We start from the raw sequence: 16,568 nt of genomic DNA, 5'->3' as shown, positions 1-16,568 counted from the left end.
GAAGAAAGTAAAAATACCCTCTTCTGCCCTGCTGCCGAGATAACTCCTTTTAGCTTCTCTGTAGCCCGTTCTGGTGGCTTTTCCGTGTGTTCGGGAATATGTGTTTTCTGCAAAGCCACGTGTGTGTTGGCTGCATGGTTCTGGAACTTGCGTGTTTGGACTGAGCTTCATGAGAGAATGTTTACAGAGGTCTGCAGAGGCCAGGCCCCGGGAGGATGGAGGCTGTGGGTCTTGGTTCCTTGAGCTGGTGGGGAACACACAGAGGGGGTAAGTGGAAGAAGGGAGGTGTGTTATGGGAACAGGGAGCTGGAAGACTTCACAACTTGAGGAGAGGCTGAGAAACCATTCATGTAGCAAGAGCGTTTGAACTGCATCTTGAAGGCTGTAAGGGACTCTGAATTTTGGAGAATGGGTGATGGCTGGGATGGGGATGGGATCCTTGAACAGGTGAGGACTGTCCTGACAGAGTCCAGTACTCTGGGCCTGGAGTCAGGGATGGAAACTAGGGGTGTATTGGCGAGGGGGTATGCATTAGTCCGTTTTCATGCTGCTGATAAAGACATACCCAAGACTGGGCAATTTAAAAAATAAAGAGGTTTAATTGGACTCACAGTTCCATGTGGCCGTGGAGGGCTCACAATCATGGCAGAGGGCAAGGAGGAGCAAGTCACATCTTACATGGATGGCAGCAGGCAAAAAGTTGGCAACTACATTAGGGTTCTCTAGAGCGACAGAACTAACAGAAAATATGTAATATACATATATTACATAAAGGGGAGTTTATTAAGGAGTATTAACTCGCACGATTCCACAATAGGCCATCTGTAAGCTGAGGAGCAAGGAAGCCAGTCTGAGTCCCAAAGCTGAAGAACTTGGAGTGTGATATTCGAGGGCAGGAAGCATCCAGTGTGGGAGAAAGATGTAGGCTGGGAGGCTAGGCCTGTCTTGCCTTTTCACATTTTTCTGTCTGTTTTATACTCGCTGGCAACTGATTAGATGGTGCCTACACAGATTAAGGGTGGGTCTGCCTTCCCCAGCCCACCGACTTAAATGTTCATCTCCTTTGGCAATACCCTTACAGACACACCCAGGATCAATACTTTGCCTCCTTCAATCCAATCAGGTTGACAGTGTTAACCATCACAGGGTTATACAGACTGGGGGTGTCCCCCGTGCTGACCCTATGCCTGTTTTTTTTCTGCCACAGGACCGTAGCCTGACGGGCAAGCTGGAACCAGTGTCTCCCCCCAGCCCCCCGCACACCGACCCTGAGCTGGAGCTGGTGCCTCCGAGGCTGTCCAAGGAGGAGCTGATCCAGAACATGGACCGCGTGGACCGAGAGATCACCATGGTGGAGCAGCAGATCTCTAAACTGAAGAAGAAGCAGGTGTGAACAGGCAGGGGGATGGGGAGTATTGGCTCTGAGTCTTCATTCTAGCAGCAGTGACTGCAGTGTCACAGACATGTGCCAAGCCCTTCCCAAGTTCCTGGGTGCTCACTGGTTTTTATGCCCTTTACATTTATTGTACAGGAGCACCATCCGCAGAACTTTCTGCCATGATGGAAACACTGTGTATCTGCAGGATAGCCACGTTCCACTACTGAGCATTTGAAATGTGCCTACTGCAACTGAGGAACTGATTTTTAATTTTTGTTTAATATGCATATGAAATGTGCCTTTGAATAGCCACACAAGCTGCCGCATTAGACAGCACAAGAATGGTGGGTGAAAGTTCAGGATGTCTAGCCAGTCTGTCCAGGTTCAGATCCTGTTTCTTCCAGTACCAGGCAATGTGAGGTGGGCAGTCCCTTCTCTGTGCTTCACTTTCCTTATCTGTAATGTGGGGAAACAGCCCTTGGCTCTGGAATCTGAACGGACTGGCCTCCTAACTGCTCTTTACTAGCTGTGTGGCCCTGGAACCTTCATCTTTTGGAGCCTTGGTTTCCTTGCCTGTAAAATGGACAACTTGTAGAGGAGGGAGCAAGATCCCGAGATTAAAAATAAATCCTCATCGTCACTGTTGAAACCACACAAAGACATGCGGAGAAAAAGCTGATGTAAATATTTATAACATTCATTTTATAATTTTGTTTTAAATATGAGTTAATATACAATTCCTTGATAATCTGCCTTTTCCCAGCTCTTCATGGTTTGCTCCCTGGTATCATTCAGGTCTCTGCTCAGATGTCCCTGACACCAAGAGGCCACCCTCCGCCTTGTACAAGAACACGCACCCCCAACCCTCCTCTATCCCGGGTTCAGCCAATCCAGCTAATTCTAGCTGCTGCTGCTTTTTGTAAATAAAGTTTTATTGGCACAGCCATGGCCACTTGTCTGTGTTATCTCTATACACATGTGTGTCTATATGACTGCTTTTTTGCCACAGTGGCAGAGTTAAGTCATCACAACAGAGACCTGTGTGGCCTGCAAAGTCAAAAATATTTGCTATTTAGGCCTTTAAAGAAAAGCTTTGGGCCGGGCATGGTGGCCGATGCCTGTAATCCCAGCACTTTGGGAGGCTGAGGCTGGAGGATCACTTGAGCCCGGGAGTTTGAGACCAGCATGGGCAACATAGCAAGACCCTGTCTCTATAAATAATTTAAACCATTAGCCAGGTGTGGTGGCACATGCCTGTGGTCACAGCTACGTAGGAGGCTGAGGCAGGAGTGCCTGAGCCCGGGAAGTTTAGGCTACATGAGCCATGATTGTCACTGCACTCTTGCCTGGGCAACAGAGTGAGACCCTATCTCAACAAAAAGAAATGCTGCTGAGCGCTGATCTGTCTCATCACCCCGCTGGTGGCGTCATTATTTGAATTAATATAGAGCCAGCTTTGTTATACAGTGGTCCTCTCCTTGTCTCCCTGTTAACTGCAGTGTTCTGAGCAGCATGGGGTACATGGTAGGTGCTCATTAAAAATGGTTGATTCAGTCATTGTGTCACTGTCTGGGCCCCAGGGAGCGTCTAGACTAATGGGGGAAACAGGCTCACATCTAGTGCCCTCCAGACAAGGAAGTAGGGGCTCCAAGGAGGATCAAGGGCTCATTCCAGCCACTGTAGGCAGGGGGTGAAGGCTGGTGAGAGAAGGCTTCCAGGAAGAGGTGCCCTGGTAGCTGGGTTTTGAAGGACGCTTCAGGGGGAGAGCGTTGATTTCAAGGGGCCATCACCATGGCTGTCACATGGTTGGGGGAACCAGGATTTGAGGATAGTCCAACAGTGAGGCCCGGTCCTGGAGACTCTGCCAACTGTCCCAGGCTTCAGCAGGCAGTAGGTAGTTCTCATGATGGTGGCATAAGCATCCTGAGAGGGGCCGGGCCCCGGTGGGGGTGGGCAGGCATTGCCAGGGCCAGCCTGGTACCACACCTTTAGGGGGAGGCCTGGCCCTGGGGTGGGGCTGAAGCTGCGGGCACTGGCACATATTGGTGACTGCGGCTGGAAGCCAGGTGGCTCGAGGCAGCTCTCAGTGGTTAGGTTTTTGTTTGTTTCTTTGTTTGTTTCCCTCTAAATTCCACGTTGGCATTTTTTAAAAGTGAAATTCTCAAGCATAATCATTTTAAAGTGCACAATTCAGTGGCATTTCTTACATTTGCCGTGTTGTGCAGCTGTCACCTGTATCTGGTTCCCAGCCATTTCAACAACCCACAGGGAAGCCTCATAGGAGCTAAAGCAGCCACTCCCTGTTCCCCTACTCTCTGTCTCTGTGGACTGACCTGTTCTAGACAATTCTGATATATGGCATCACACAGTATGCGTCCTTTTGCGTCTGGCTTCTTTTTACCTAGCGTCATGGTTTTGGGTTTATCATGTTGTCTCTTGTCTCATTCCTTCATTCCTTTTTATGGCTGAATCATACTCCATTGTATGGAGATGGCACCTTTTGTTTATTTCATCATCTGTGGCCATTTCAGCTGTGGCTGTTGTGAATAGTGCTGCTGTTCAAGTTGTGTTGGGACACCTGTTTTCAGTTCTCATGGGTATATACCTAGGAGCGGAATTGCAGGTTTGCACAGTAATTCTAGGTTTAATTTGCTGATGACTTTCCAGGCTGTTTTCCACATCAACTGCCCCATTTTACATTCTTACCAGCAATGCATGAAGGTTCCAGGTTTTCCACATCCTCATCAACCCTCCCCCCACCTTTTTTTTAAATTTTCAGATGGAATCTCACTCTGTTGCCCAGGCTGGAGTCCAGTGGTGCCATCTTTGCTCACTGGAGCCTCTACATCCTGGGCTCAAGCAGTCCTTCTACCTCAGCCTCCTGAGTAGCTGGAAGTACAGGCGTGCACCACCACTCCCGGCTAATTTTTGTTTCTTTTTATAGAGATGGGGTTTCACTATGTTGCCCAAGCTGGTCTCCAACTGCTGGTGTTGAGTGATCTGCCCACCTTGGCCTCTCAAAGTGCTGAGATTTCAGGTGTGAGCCACTGTCCCTAGCCACACCAACCCTTTTTTATCTTCCTTTAAAAATGTTTTTGGTCGGGTGCGGTGGCTCATGCCTGTAATATCCCAGTACTTTGGGAGGCCAGGCAGGCGGATCACGAGGTCAGGAGTTAAAGACCATCCTGGCTAACATAGTGAAACCTCGTCTCTACTAAAAATACAAAAAAATTAGCCAGGCGTGGTGGTGGGCGCCTGTAGTCCCAGCTACTCAGGAGGCTGAGGCAGGAGAATGGCGTGAACCTGGGAGGCGGAGCTTGCAGTGAGCCGAGATCATGCCACTGCACTCCAGCCTGGGTGACAGAGTGAGACTCCGTCTCAAAAATAAAAAATAAAAAAATAAAAAAATGTTTTTGATTCCAGCCATCCTAGTGGTTGTACAGCGGTATCTCGTTGTGGTTTTGACTTGCATTAGACAGCCCTTTTTAGCGTGTCACTGCTGTGCAGCAGTTTTTTCAGCATTATCTCCTTGATCTTCCAAACAACCTTATGAGGTAGGCATGTACTCGCAGGTTCTGCTGAAGTAGACACTGAGGTCAGGGAGGTGAAGTGCCCTGGCTGAGGCTGCAGAGCTGGTGAGTGTGGGGCTCAGGCTTGAATCCAGGCCCAACAGAGCTGAGTCACCCTCTTAGCTGGATCTCTGTAGGTGTCCCAGGTAGTATTTTCGCTAGTACCTGAGGAAGGGCCACCTTCCCTGGCTGGGGGGAGCCTCCCTCCCACCCACCCTTTCCCGGCTGTGGACTTCTTCCCCTTCTTGGTTTTGTTTGTTCAGTGCTTTGGGGGAGTATTTCGATGTCCTTCTAGAAGCGACCACCAGGGGTTGCTGTGGGACCGAGGCAGTTCTGCTCAAGCTGCCAGCACCATCGCCTGCAGAAGCCAGCACCCTGGATTTTCTGGCTCTTTTTGTGTTCACTTCTTCTTGGGCACCTTTTTGGGTTCATACTGATCTGCTCTGTGGTCATGTGCAGGCTGTGTGAGCATCATAAGTGGAGCAGAACCATGTTCTGATCTCACTTGTGATGCCCTGTCACACTGCAGAATGGGGCATTGGCTTCCCATCTGACCTTGGGCCAGTGCCCTAAACCCTCTGGTCTTCAGCCTCCCTCTTGCTATGAAGCAGATGGCAGCATGATGGGATGCTCTTTCCAATGGTGTTAGGAGGAGGGTGTTTGGTACATGGACAGATGAGGATGAGGATGATGGGGGTGATGAGGATGAGGATGATGGGGGTGAGGAGGATGAGGGTGATGGGGGTGATGAGGATGAGGATGATGAGAGTGATGAGGATGATGGGGGTGATGAAGATAAGGGTGATGGGGGTGATGAGGATGAGGATGAGGATGATGAGAGTGATGAGGATGATGAGGTGATGAGGAAGAGGATGATGAGGATGATGATGATGATGGGGGTGATGAGGATGAGGATGATGAGGGTGATGAGAATGAGGATGATGAGGATGATGATGATGGGGGTGATGAGGATGAGGATGATGGGGTGATGACGATGATGAGGGTGATGAGGATGAGGATGATGGGGTGATGACGATGATGAGGGTGATGAGGATGAGGATGATGAGGGTGATGAGGATGAGGATGATGATGACGATGATGGGGGTGATGAGGATGAGGATGATGGGGGTGATGAGGATGAAGATGATGGAGTGATGAGGATGAGGATGATGGGGGTGATGAGGATGAGGATGATGAGGATGAGGATGATGGGGGTGATGAGGATGAGGATGATGACGATGGGGGTGATGAGGATGATGAAGATGATGAGGATGAGGATGATGGGGGGATGAGGATGAGGATAATGAGGGGGATGAGGATGATGAGGGTGATGAGGATGAGGATGATGGGGTGATAAAGATGAGGATGATGAGGGTGATGAGGGTGAGGATGATGAGGGTGATGAGGAGCTCTGTGGGTGGAGTGCTGCCTGTGTGTCAGGTGCCAAGTGCTTTGCACATATCATCAGCTCATTTCACCCTCACACCGGCCCCCTAGGGTAGTAACTTTTATCCCCATTTTCCAGAAGAGGAAGGGAAGGCTCAGAGAGGTCCAGGAGCTTCTCAAGGCTAGCAGTAAGTAGGAGTGGGAGCCAGTAGGACTGGCTCTGGTCTAGCCAGTGCAGCTGCGGAGTCTGCGCAGCTTCTCCTAGCACTGATGCTGCCTGTAGGAACCGTAACGGGTAGTAATGCCGGCTCATAGCAGGCCTGGCTGCGCCTGCCTGTGTAACTCATTGAGTTCTCACCATGGTCAGAATGGTGGCACGGCAATCAGCCCTGTTTACAGAGGGGGAAACTGAGGCCTAGCGGGGTGAGGCTGCTCGGCTGTGCTTCCCTAGCTGGCAAGTCACGAAGGCAGGATTTGAACCTGGCTTCGGAGCTTGGAGGTTGCAGCTGGCCCGGGAGCTGGGGCCTCTCCCGGGTACGGAGTCCCTGGGGTGACTCACAGGAAATGGGTAGCAGCCTGACTTCCTGTGCACGGCCGCGGCCCGGGCTGCAAGGGGGCCTCCCCACGCCCTGGGAGCTGCAGCCCTCCTTCCGCCCACCGGGGTGCTCACCCCTCACGCTCTGCCTCTTCCCACAGCAACAGCTGGAGGAGGAGGCTGCCAAGCCGCCCGAGCCTGAGAAGCCCGTGTCACCGCCGCCCATCGAGTCAAAGCACCGCAGCCTGGTGCAGATCATCTACGACGAGAACCGGGTATGCGTCCCCGCCCCTGCCTGCTGCTCCCCGGTGTTGGCCATGAGGTGCTTCACAGGGGGCACCATGAATAGGGCCTCAGTGTTCCCATCTGCAAAATGGGGAGGGGACCTCGCCACCCTCTCCCCGAGAGATGCAGGGTTTATGAGTGGGTGGGGGAAGGTGACTGGTGGAAAGCCATCCTGGTGTGGCCTCTGGGCTGTTCTGCTCAGACGCGCAGATGGGTGTGAACCGTGGCTAGCCAGCGGGATGCAACACAAAACGGAGGCTTTGGGCTCTAGGATAGCACCAGGGTCCAGCTGATGGCCCAGGGTAAGGGGCTGCCACTTCAGGCACTCGTGCAGAAGAAATCCCTTTAAGACAAAAGATAATGACGTTATGACCACAGCAGTGAGCTTTCATGGAGCAGCTCCTCCCGTCAGTCCTGGAACTGCACGTGCAGACGTCGTTTCCATTTTCCTGAGGCCCAGAGAGGTTAAGTGACTTGTCTAGAGTCACACAGCTAGGAAGCATTGGACCTGGATTTGAACCTGTGGGCTGTCAGACCACAGGGCCTGAGTTCTCAGCACCAGCTTCCACTGACACTGGGCCCTCGAAGGGGCCTTTGAGATGATTGAAACAGAGTCTGTAGCAGGCTGTGGAGGCCCATGGAGATCCCACTGGGGGCAGCTATAGGGGGTCTGGTCTTGGTGGAGGGGCTTGGGGTACCCAGAGCCATGTCTCCAGGGGCTGGACCGTAGGGGTCTGTGCACCCCGAACGTGGAACCTTGTGTCTGGTGAGGTGGTAAGCTCCCCGTCGTCCCAGGCAAGCCACTACTAGCTGGGCTTTGATGATTTACAATCGACTTTTTCTAAATGTACTCAGGATCTGTGGATGTTGATCCCCTCCCTTATTTTCTGGATGAGGAAACTGAGGCCCAGAGAGGGACTGGTCCTTGTGAAGCGTGACAGATGCGGAAACTCCTCTCCTGGCCTTGGCTTCTCTGGTTCCCCTCCTGCCTGTAGCCCCAGCCACCCTTCCCAGCTGCCTCTTCCGTAATATCTTCCTTGGCCAATCAGTGCTCAGAGTTGAGGTGGGGGTGGGGAGGTCTCTGGAGTCTGGTGGGTGCCTGCAGTAGCAGCCTGAGACAGGGAACTACTTGATCAACCAGTTTGGCTACGCCTCCACCTCTAGAAACAGCAATGTCATGCAGAATGAGACAAGCCTGTTTGGGGCCTGGGAACTGTGTGCCTGGGTCACTCTCCCACACCGTGGCCCCTCACCTCAAGTACCGCTAGTAACAGTCATAAGAGAGCCCAGGGGCCACACATCCTTCAGCCAGGCATCTTGGGTTCAAATCCCATTTCTCCCACTTCCTGGCTCTGTGACCCTGGAATGTTTTACTTAAACCTCCCTGTGCCTCATGCTTCACGGCTTTAAAACAATGACAACGATGGCATCACCTAGTATAGTTGGTGTGGGGATTAAAGGGGCTGATTTCCTAGTGCCCTTAGGACAGACAGTGCCTGGCACCAAAGAAATGCCAGCTGATGCTATTAATTGTCATTATCGTAGCTCTCATTTCTTCTTGTGATTGTTTACCTTGTACATTTAATAGAACAGTATTTGCATTTAGTAGAACTACTATTATTCTCTCCATTTTGCTCATCAAGAAACCAAAGCTCAGAGAGGGAAGGAGACCTCCCTGAGACTGCAGAGCAAGTGAGCTTTGAGCCTGGGACTTGGAGCCAAGATTGAGGTTGCTCCAGGAGCCCGAAGTGGAGGGGACATGGACAGGGCTCCTGAGAGTGTCACCTCTGCCTGCCGTCTCTGATCCTTGGTGGAGAGCAGGCACGGTTCTCTTCAGCAGCTGTGGAGGCCAAGTCAGTGGCTGAGTACATTGCTGCAGTGCCTTGGCCTCTACCTGGTACTCCTCTCCTTGCAGGGCTCATACTGTCACTTCCATCTTTGCTCAAGTGGCTCCTTCTCAGCAAGACCTGTTTCAACCCTCTACTTAATACTGAAAACCCTTCTCTCACGAAAAAGGGTTTTCAGGATTATACCCATTTTCCTCCTTTGTGGCTCCTGATTCTCCTTAGCCTTGTCCTCATGGGACGTGATTTCTAGTTTACTTATTTATTCTGTTTATTATGAATGGAAACTCTGTGAGGGCAGGGATTTTATTCCTGCCCACTTTTATTTCCAGTGGTATCTCCAGCACCTAAAACGGTGCTCACCACACAGCAGATGCACATTAAATAATTGTGCAAATGTTCAGGTGGCAGAAGGGGAGGGGAGATGGAGGCGAGTGGCCAGCTCTGGCCCGTGGAAGAGGCCTCTGGTTTGGGGGCGTGGGGGCTGGTGGGGACCCTCCACCTGGGCTGAGCCTCTGAGCCTCCAAAGTCTGCAGCCTGGTGTGCGGGAGGCCCCCAGCCGCCTTTGGCAGGAGCAGCCTGGACTTACCGCCTCTTGGGGGATCAGTAGGATTAAATTTTAATCTGCCTTCCTTCCCTGCTGGTTCCTGGAGGGATGGAGGACAAGGGTCTGTCTCTAAACGCCGAGCCAGCCGGAAAATGCAGCTTCCCCGCCGGGCAGGGCCCGCCTGGCAGTTCTGAGTGCTGGAGTCTGGCTCATTATCCATTCAGAGCACATTGGTGAGGCACCCGCTGAGCAAGGCTTTTCCCACCTCCCCGCCTCGCGGGAGCTGCCTGCGTGGGCGGGGGCCGGGGCCAGGCAGGTGTGCACAGATGGCAGGGCAGCCGGCAGGGTGGCTGCAGCCTGAGAGCAGGAGCAGACGGGGTGGCCTGGGCCCAGGAGGGCAGAAGCATGACCTGGAAGTGAGCGCTGGGAAAGGCTTCTTGGAGGCAGCGGGTGGGCTGGAAGGAGGGCATTCGGGTGAGGGACATGGCACAGGCCAAGTCCCAGAGACGGGACTGGCGTCTCCTTTGATCTTCAAAGGTGGTGGGCATGAGGTAGGAGCCTGTTGGTTCCGGGACAAAGCACACACTTGGGATCTGGACAGGACACACACACAGGCAGCACTAGCAACGTGTGGATGCAGAAGGGGCATTTGTGTAGCGCAGGTTGCTGGTACTGCAGGAATTCAGGACGGAACAGGCAGAGTGGGCTTCATAGGGGAAATGGGCCTTGAGCTAGGTTGACTGGGGAAAGGCAGAAGGCTGCTTCCAATGGAGATGTCTACAGCTTACTCACAAGGTGAGGAGGAGGCAGGATTGATGGAAGCAGCAACCCCAGTTGCTGAGTAATGCGGAAATCAGCAGAAAACTCGGGTCCTTGTCTTTGAGTTTAAGCATCTTAAAAGGAAGGTGTTTCTATGATGTGATTAGGACTCAGTGTGTGCACGTGTGATCGGGACGGAGCAGGGCAAAGACGAATAATACCATCCACAGTCACCGTGAACGTGAAGCATTCAGGAGAGTCTTTTGGGGGGTTTGGCACTCCTCATGCTTGTCTGTCGGGCCCAGCATCAGACCCCTGATTCAAGATTTTCAGAGCAGTGCTTCAGACCCCATCCTGTGGCCCCAGCATCCTGTGCCAGGCCCCCACCTCTGGCCTCCATGCCCAGCCACCTGGTCATCAAAACTGCCCCCAGGGTCCAGGGGTTCTTTCAGATTGTCCGTTTCAGCCCTGTGGGGCTGCTGCATGTGTCCTTTGACCTGCCACTGTTCCTGCTCGTCACATACCCTGGGAGGGCTCTGCGCAGGGCTCACGGGCATGGGGCTCTGTGTGAGGATGAGGAAGCTGAAGCTCAGGGTAGGCCGCTGCCCTGAGGCACTGCTGCAGCCAGCGGAGGAGCTTGAGTGCAGGACTAGGGGCTCGGGGCTTCTTGGGTGAGTAGGTGCTGCCCGCAATCTGCAGACGAGGAGGCCAGTGTGGCAGAGAAGGGGCTAGGATGGGGCTTCCAGGCAGGGGAGAGGCGAGGGAGTGGTCAGTGTCTGGTCTGTTTCTCTGTCCTAGAGGAGAGCCGCATATGGATGCGTGTGTGGTTTATGTGCCTGTGGGTACACATGTGCATATACAGATGGATGCATGTGTGCTATGTGTGTTGGATACACATGGGTGAGCATACATGTGTGCCTTTGGATGACTGTGCATACTTGTATGTGAATACTTAGAGTGAGAGTTGGCTTGTGTGGGACGAGCATGTGGTGATTTGTGCATTGATACAGCACACCTGTGTATGTGTATGCGTGCATATGTGCATGTGTGTGGACCTCTGGATGGCTATGTGCACATATGTGTAAGTGTGTATGCGTCAGCATGTGAGGTCTGTGGTTATCTGTGCACTTACACATCCATGCATACACACGTGGGTGTGTGTGTGTATGTGTGCATGTGTAACTATGGGTGCTGTGTGCACATGTGTGAACACATGCATCCACGAATTGGCACGTGTGAGGCGTGTATGTAGGTATTCATGTATCTCTGCACCTGTATGCATAAGCATGTGCTCACACGGGTACACATTAGGCTGTGTGCATGTGTGTAGAGATGGATGTGCGTGAGATGGCGTGTGTGGGGCGGGTGTGGTTACATCATGTGTTCACTTGGGTGCACGTGTGTGAGTATGTGTGTCCGCCTTGACGTGTGTGGACGTGTGTGTATGTCTTTGCGCATTCCTAGATCTCGGCATGTGCACTTGGTCACGTGGGTCTGGTACTCCCGTGCACCTGTCTGCATAGATGACTAAAGACTTGTGTGCCCCAGCGCAGCTCCTAGGCGTTTTGGGCATGGGAGGTCTGGCCACACAGACCCAGAGTCCCTGCAGGGGTGCCATTGCTTGAGTGATCCCCAGTTGCCTGGTGAAAGCCCCTACAGTGGGTGGACAGCACGGCGAACAGGGCCCCTCACTGGCTTGAGTCCCTAGGTTCTCCTCTCCTCTCTGAGCCAGGTGAGCTTGGGCAGTGGCTTCTCTCAGGCTTGGCCACCTCCCCTGCAGCATCAGCCCCACCTGCCACCATCAGAGCAGAGAACTCGGCCCCCGCAAGGCCAGGAACATGGGAGGACATGCGTGGGGGCAGTCGGGTTTCAGTGGGATTGAGAAAGGCCTGTTTCCCTTCTCACCCAGGGTGGGGCTGAGTCCCCTGAATTCCAGCCTCCCACTGGCAGGTGTCAGCCCAGCATGAAGCCTCCTCTGGGCCGGAGCAGTCCCTGAGTTTTGCCACCCTTGGGTGGAGTTGGTTCAGCTCTACCAAGTGTGTCCTGGTGTCCCCTGCAAGCTGGGCTTTGTGCCTGCATGGGGAAGATGCAGACAGGAGCTCCTGTTGGAGCAGTTGCTGTTTGCCAGGACCAAGGGCAGCCAGGGAGCCAGTGTCAGGAGGTGGCCCCCAAGGGGGCCAAGGAGAGGTACAGATATGAGCCATGGGAATATTGGGGTTGGGGAATGTTCTACGTGGGAGAGGTTCAGGTGGGAAGGGTTTGGGATTTTGCCTAGAACTGTGTGGATTGGTGACCTCCTATCCAAGTGTCCTCTCTGAGCCTCAGTTTCCCCATCTGTAAAATGGGGCAGCCCTTGCACCCAGAAACAGGTTACTGGGAGGCTTGGCAATCCTGGTTGTGGCTTGGAGAGCAGGGAGACAGGGCCTGCCGTCTCGGCCACCTCTGTGGAGGAGGCAGAGAGGCCTCTGTGTCCTTGGAAAGGCCAGGCGTGTCCGGGATGTGGACTGCTTCCCCCATGGCCCTGGAGAAAGTGACTGCTGCCCTCAATCCTGTGCTGAGCCCTGCTGGACGATAGCAGCTCGGTGGCTGGCGCTGGCCTCTTCTGGTCCTGGTGGAGAGGCGGGGAGGCACTGGGCCAGCTGCAGCAACGTGGAAAGAGGACAGGGTTCTGGGCTGGGACCAGAGAGCCTGTGGGTACAAGAATGCTTTGCCCCAGAGACAGCCTGAGTGAGGGAGCCAGCCTGAGCAAGGGAGCCAGCCGACCCCATTTCCAGGTATTTAGACCATTCCTGAGCATCCACTCTGAGCCAGACGCTGTTCCAGGCACTGTGGGTGCAGCAGAGAACAGAGCAGGTGCCTTGCTCCTCATAGAGTCCTCGTCAGGGGGACATGGCCAGTAGGATAAACAGTGGGCTGCAGACCCTTACCCCTGACCACATGTGCTGTGAAGACAGCCAGGTGGGGAAAACAGTGGTCGAGGGAGGTGGGCCACCCTGCTGTGGGGGGTCAGGGAAGGCCTCTCTGGGGAGGGGAGGCTGAGTCAAGACACTTTCATACATACCTTTCTCCGCCTGAGCATACTAATCTGCTGTCACTGCTCTTAACCAACAGCTGTTGTTTGGGTTTATTCCAGGCAGGCGCCAGGTCTCATTCATTCCCTGTCTCTCCACCGGTCCCAGCGTTTGGAAGCTGCCCTGCCCCCATGCCACCCCATACCCAGTCCTGAGTATGGGGATGAGGTTCTCCCATCCTCAGTACCCCAGGGCAGACTCTTTCCTGCTTCGAGGGTGTGGCTGGGACAGTGACTCTCAGGGTGATGTCTCCCCCCATCCACCGGAAATACTAGTCCCAAGGGTGATGTCTCCCCCCATCCACCGGAAATACTCCCCCCATCCACCGGAAATACTAGTCCCAAGCCGAGGGGTGGCCCTGCGTGGGACCTGGCCCTTGGCTTCCTCTGTCCGTGGATCCCGGAGGTCGTAAGAAGGGCTTCTTCCCTGTGTTTTGTTTCTGTGCCTCAGTTTCACCATCTGTGAAATGGGGCTACTCCTGCGTGTGCCTCCCGTGGTGCTTATGCGTGATTGAAATGTTAAGAACACAGCGTGTGCCTGACGGTCGGCTCATGGCAGGTGCTTGGGGAACTGATCACTGCTGTAATAGTTCTCCCCTGCTGTTCCAGCCCCCAGCCGCACCTTGAGGCTGCAGGTCTCGGGGTTTCGGCTCAGCGTGAAGGTGGCCGAGAGCATAGCTCTGCTCTTGGTGGTCCAGGCCCTGGGCTCTAGGCAGAGGCAGCTCTAGGTTCCGGCTTGAGCCCACCTACATAGGTCTTTCTCCGAGGGCTGGGGAATGGGAGTGATGCTGACCCGCCATGCCCTCCCCTCTTTGCTGCAGCTGGGGAGCCTGGGCCCCTCCGCCCTGCGAGGAGATCTTGGCAAAGGCTGCGTCAAGTTTTTGTTGGCAGCCACGTTTCCCAGGACTCGGGGTCACCTACTTTTGGCCAATCTGGGTTTGGGGTCACTGGGGACAGTTTCAGTATGGTGATGGTGACTTCTGGGGCCTGTCCGCCTAGTCATTGCCAAATACTGGGTGGCTGCCCCAGTGCAGCTGAGTCACAGCAGGGGCTCGCCCACGTGCCAGCCTGTGAACACCCATTTGCCAGCACACACGCAGTTTAGCCTTGTGCAGGGGGCGCCCAAACCCACCCAAATTCTGCCCCTGCCCTCCGTCACAAGCCCCAGGAAGCCACCTTCAGGAGCCCCTCCACCCCCCACCTCCCTGTACCTGGCTGGCCTGGGCCATCCTCCAGGCCTCCTCTGATCGGACCCTGGTGGTCCCAGGCTAGGGGCTGGCGGGCCTGGCCGAGGCACAACGTCTGCCTTCACGCCGAGGGCCGGGGTGGGGGCCCAGAGGTCCAGCCTATTGACGGAGCGGCCGCCGAGCCCTGCACCACATGTTCCTGTTTTCCTAATAAGTCCCCACTTGTGAGTGGGGAGGAGGCGGGGAGGCCCCAGGGCAGCCCAGAAATAATCACATGATTGTGAAACACAAGAATCCTAGAAAGGGTATCTCTGAGCGCCTCTATCTCACCCTCCCTCCTCCTCCTCCTCCTCCTCCTCCTTCCCTCGCTGGCTGCACTAGCTCTGAGGTAATTGTAGACAACCCAACCAGCTTCCAGGGCGAGGGAAGGCATCTCAGGGCTGGCAGTGTCGGCTGGGCTGGCGGGGAGCGGTGCCCACATCGCCGGGCCCTGGGGGAGCGAGGCCTGCGCGCCTGCCGGGGAGCAGGCTTCGGTGGACCTGGCGCATTTGCTAAAATCGAAACTTGGCGGGCTTGCTGGGGCCGCTGTGGGGGTATTGAGGCCCCTCTGTGTTTTTTTCCAGCCAGGGGAGGGCCTGGAGAGGGCCCCAGGCCTCCCTCCCCCGTACTGAGGATCAGCATGCTGGACTGGGCTGGGCAGGTGCCCGCTGCTCCGGGAAGCCTCTATTTATAATCTGTGTTTTTTTGTTTTTTTAAAAAATTCCTCCTCTTCGCCATCACCCTGCAGAAGAAGGCCGAAGCTGCACATCGGATTCTGGAAGGCCTGGGGCCCCAGGTGGAGCTGGTGAGCTGGGGTACAGGGTCGGGGGCTCCGGGGAGGGCGGGGGTGGCTGGAGAGGTGGGCAGGGAGGCGGGAGGGTGCGGTGGAGGAGGAAGTCATCTATTGCCAAGCGCTGCCCAGGCGGCGTCCGCGGAGGAGGCAGGAAATCCACCTTCCTGATGAGAGGATGGCAGATAGCGGGTGGGCGGGCCTGGCTGGGCTGAGTGGGGGTGGGGAGTCTTGGCAGCAAGTGCCTGTGGGGCCACCTGCGCACTCCTGTGCACACCGTGAAGCCCGGCCACTCGGGCTGTGAGGAGAGTCACACACCTGTAGACCAGCGCGTTTGCTCCAGCTGAGCGCGGAGAGCCGGTTCTCTGGGTCACGCGATCTCGGTCCACTCCCAGGTGCGCTGCTTCATGGTGGTGTGACCTTGAGCGGGTTTGTTACACTCTCCGTGCTTCAGCTTCCTCATCTGTAAAATGGGAATCCTAACAGCACCTATTCCACTGGGTTACAGTGAGGAGGAGCTGTGTTAATGTTTGTCCAACATCAGGTGTGGCGCCTGCCTTGCAGACAGTAAGTGTTCGGCATTAGCTATGATGATGATGATGATGATGATGATGATGATGGTGATGATGGCTGTCACTAGTGTCCTTTTGCTGTGGAAAGACGCCATGTCAGCAGCAGAGCTGGAAAGCAAGCCCCAAGCCTCCTGGAGTCCCTGGGCTGAGGATGGGTGGATGCAGAAGCCCTAGCTCCCAGAGAACGGGCCACAGCCCCTGCCTGCCCCACAGCCGTGTGTGCGCACTGAGCTGGTCAGCATGGATGGCCGTGGTGGGCACTGAAGGCATACTGCTACCCACATGTGTGCCAGATGAGGGAGAGTCTGTGTGCATGGTGGGCTAGGGTGTGCGTGTGAGTGCGCCCAGGGTGCAGGTAAAGTCTTACGCTTTCGGCCATGTGTAGTGGCTCACACCTGTAATCCCAGCACTATGGGAGGCCAAGGCAGGAGGATTGCATGAAGCCAGGAATTTGAGATCACCCTGGGCAAAATAGCAAGATCTTGTCTCTGCAAAAAATGAAAAAATTCACCAGGTGTGGTGATGCACGCCTGTCGTCCCAGCTACTTGGGAGGCTGAGGCAGGAGGATGGCTTGAGCCCAGGAGTTCAAGGCTACAGTGAGCTATG

The 16,568-nt window shown here is 54.6% G+C and overlaps 1 protein-coding gene across 49 annotated transcripts in view; it reads left to right on the top strand.

The window, feature by feature from the left end:
• Positions 1-16,568, top strand: part of NCOR2 (nuclear receptor corepressor 2) — a 242,182-nt gene that overhangs the window by 94,283 nt on the left and 131,331 nt on the right. For all 49 annotated transcript variants that reach the window (XM_074008352.1, XM_074008348.1, XM_074008346.1 and 46 more), the window contains 3 exons: positions 1,208-1,387; positions 7,030-7,143; positions 15,348-15,404. In XM_074008352.1, coding sequence (XP_073864453.1) covers positions 1,208-1,387; positions 7,030-7,143; positions 15,348-15,404 — 351 coding nt within the window. The remainder of the gene's footprint in view (positions 1-1,207; positions 1,388-7,029; positions 7,144-15,347; positions 15,405-16,568) is intronic.

This window comes from Macaca fascicularis, chromosome 11 (assembly GCF_037993035.2).
Source record: "Macaca fascicularis isolate 582-1 chromosome 11, T2T-MFA8v1.1".
Taxonomy (NCBI): domain Eukaryota; kingdom Metazoa; phylum Chordata; class Mammalia; order Primates; family Cercopithecidae; genus Macaca; species Macaca fascicularis.
The sequence above is the reverse complement of the archived record's forward strand: the minus strand, read 5'-3'. Positions and strand labels throughout refer to the sequence as shown.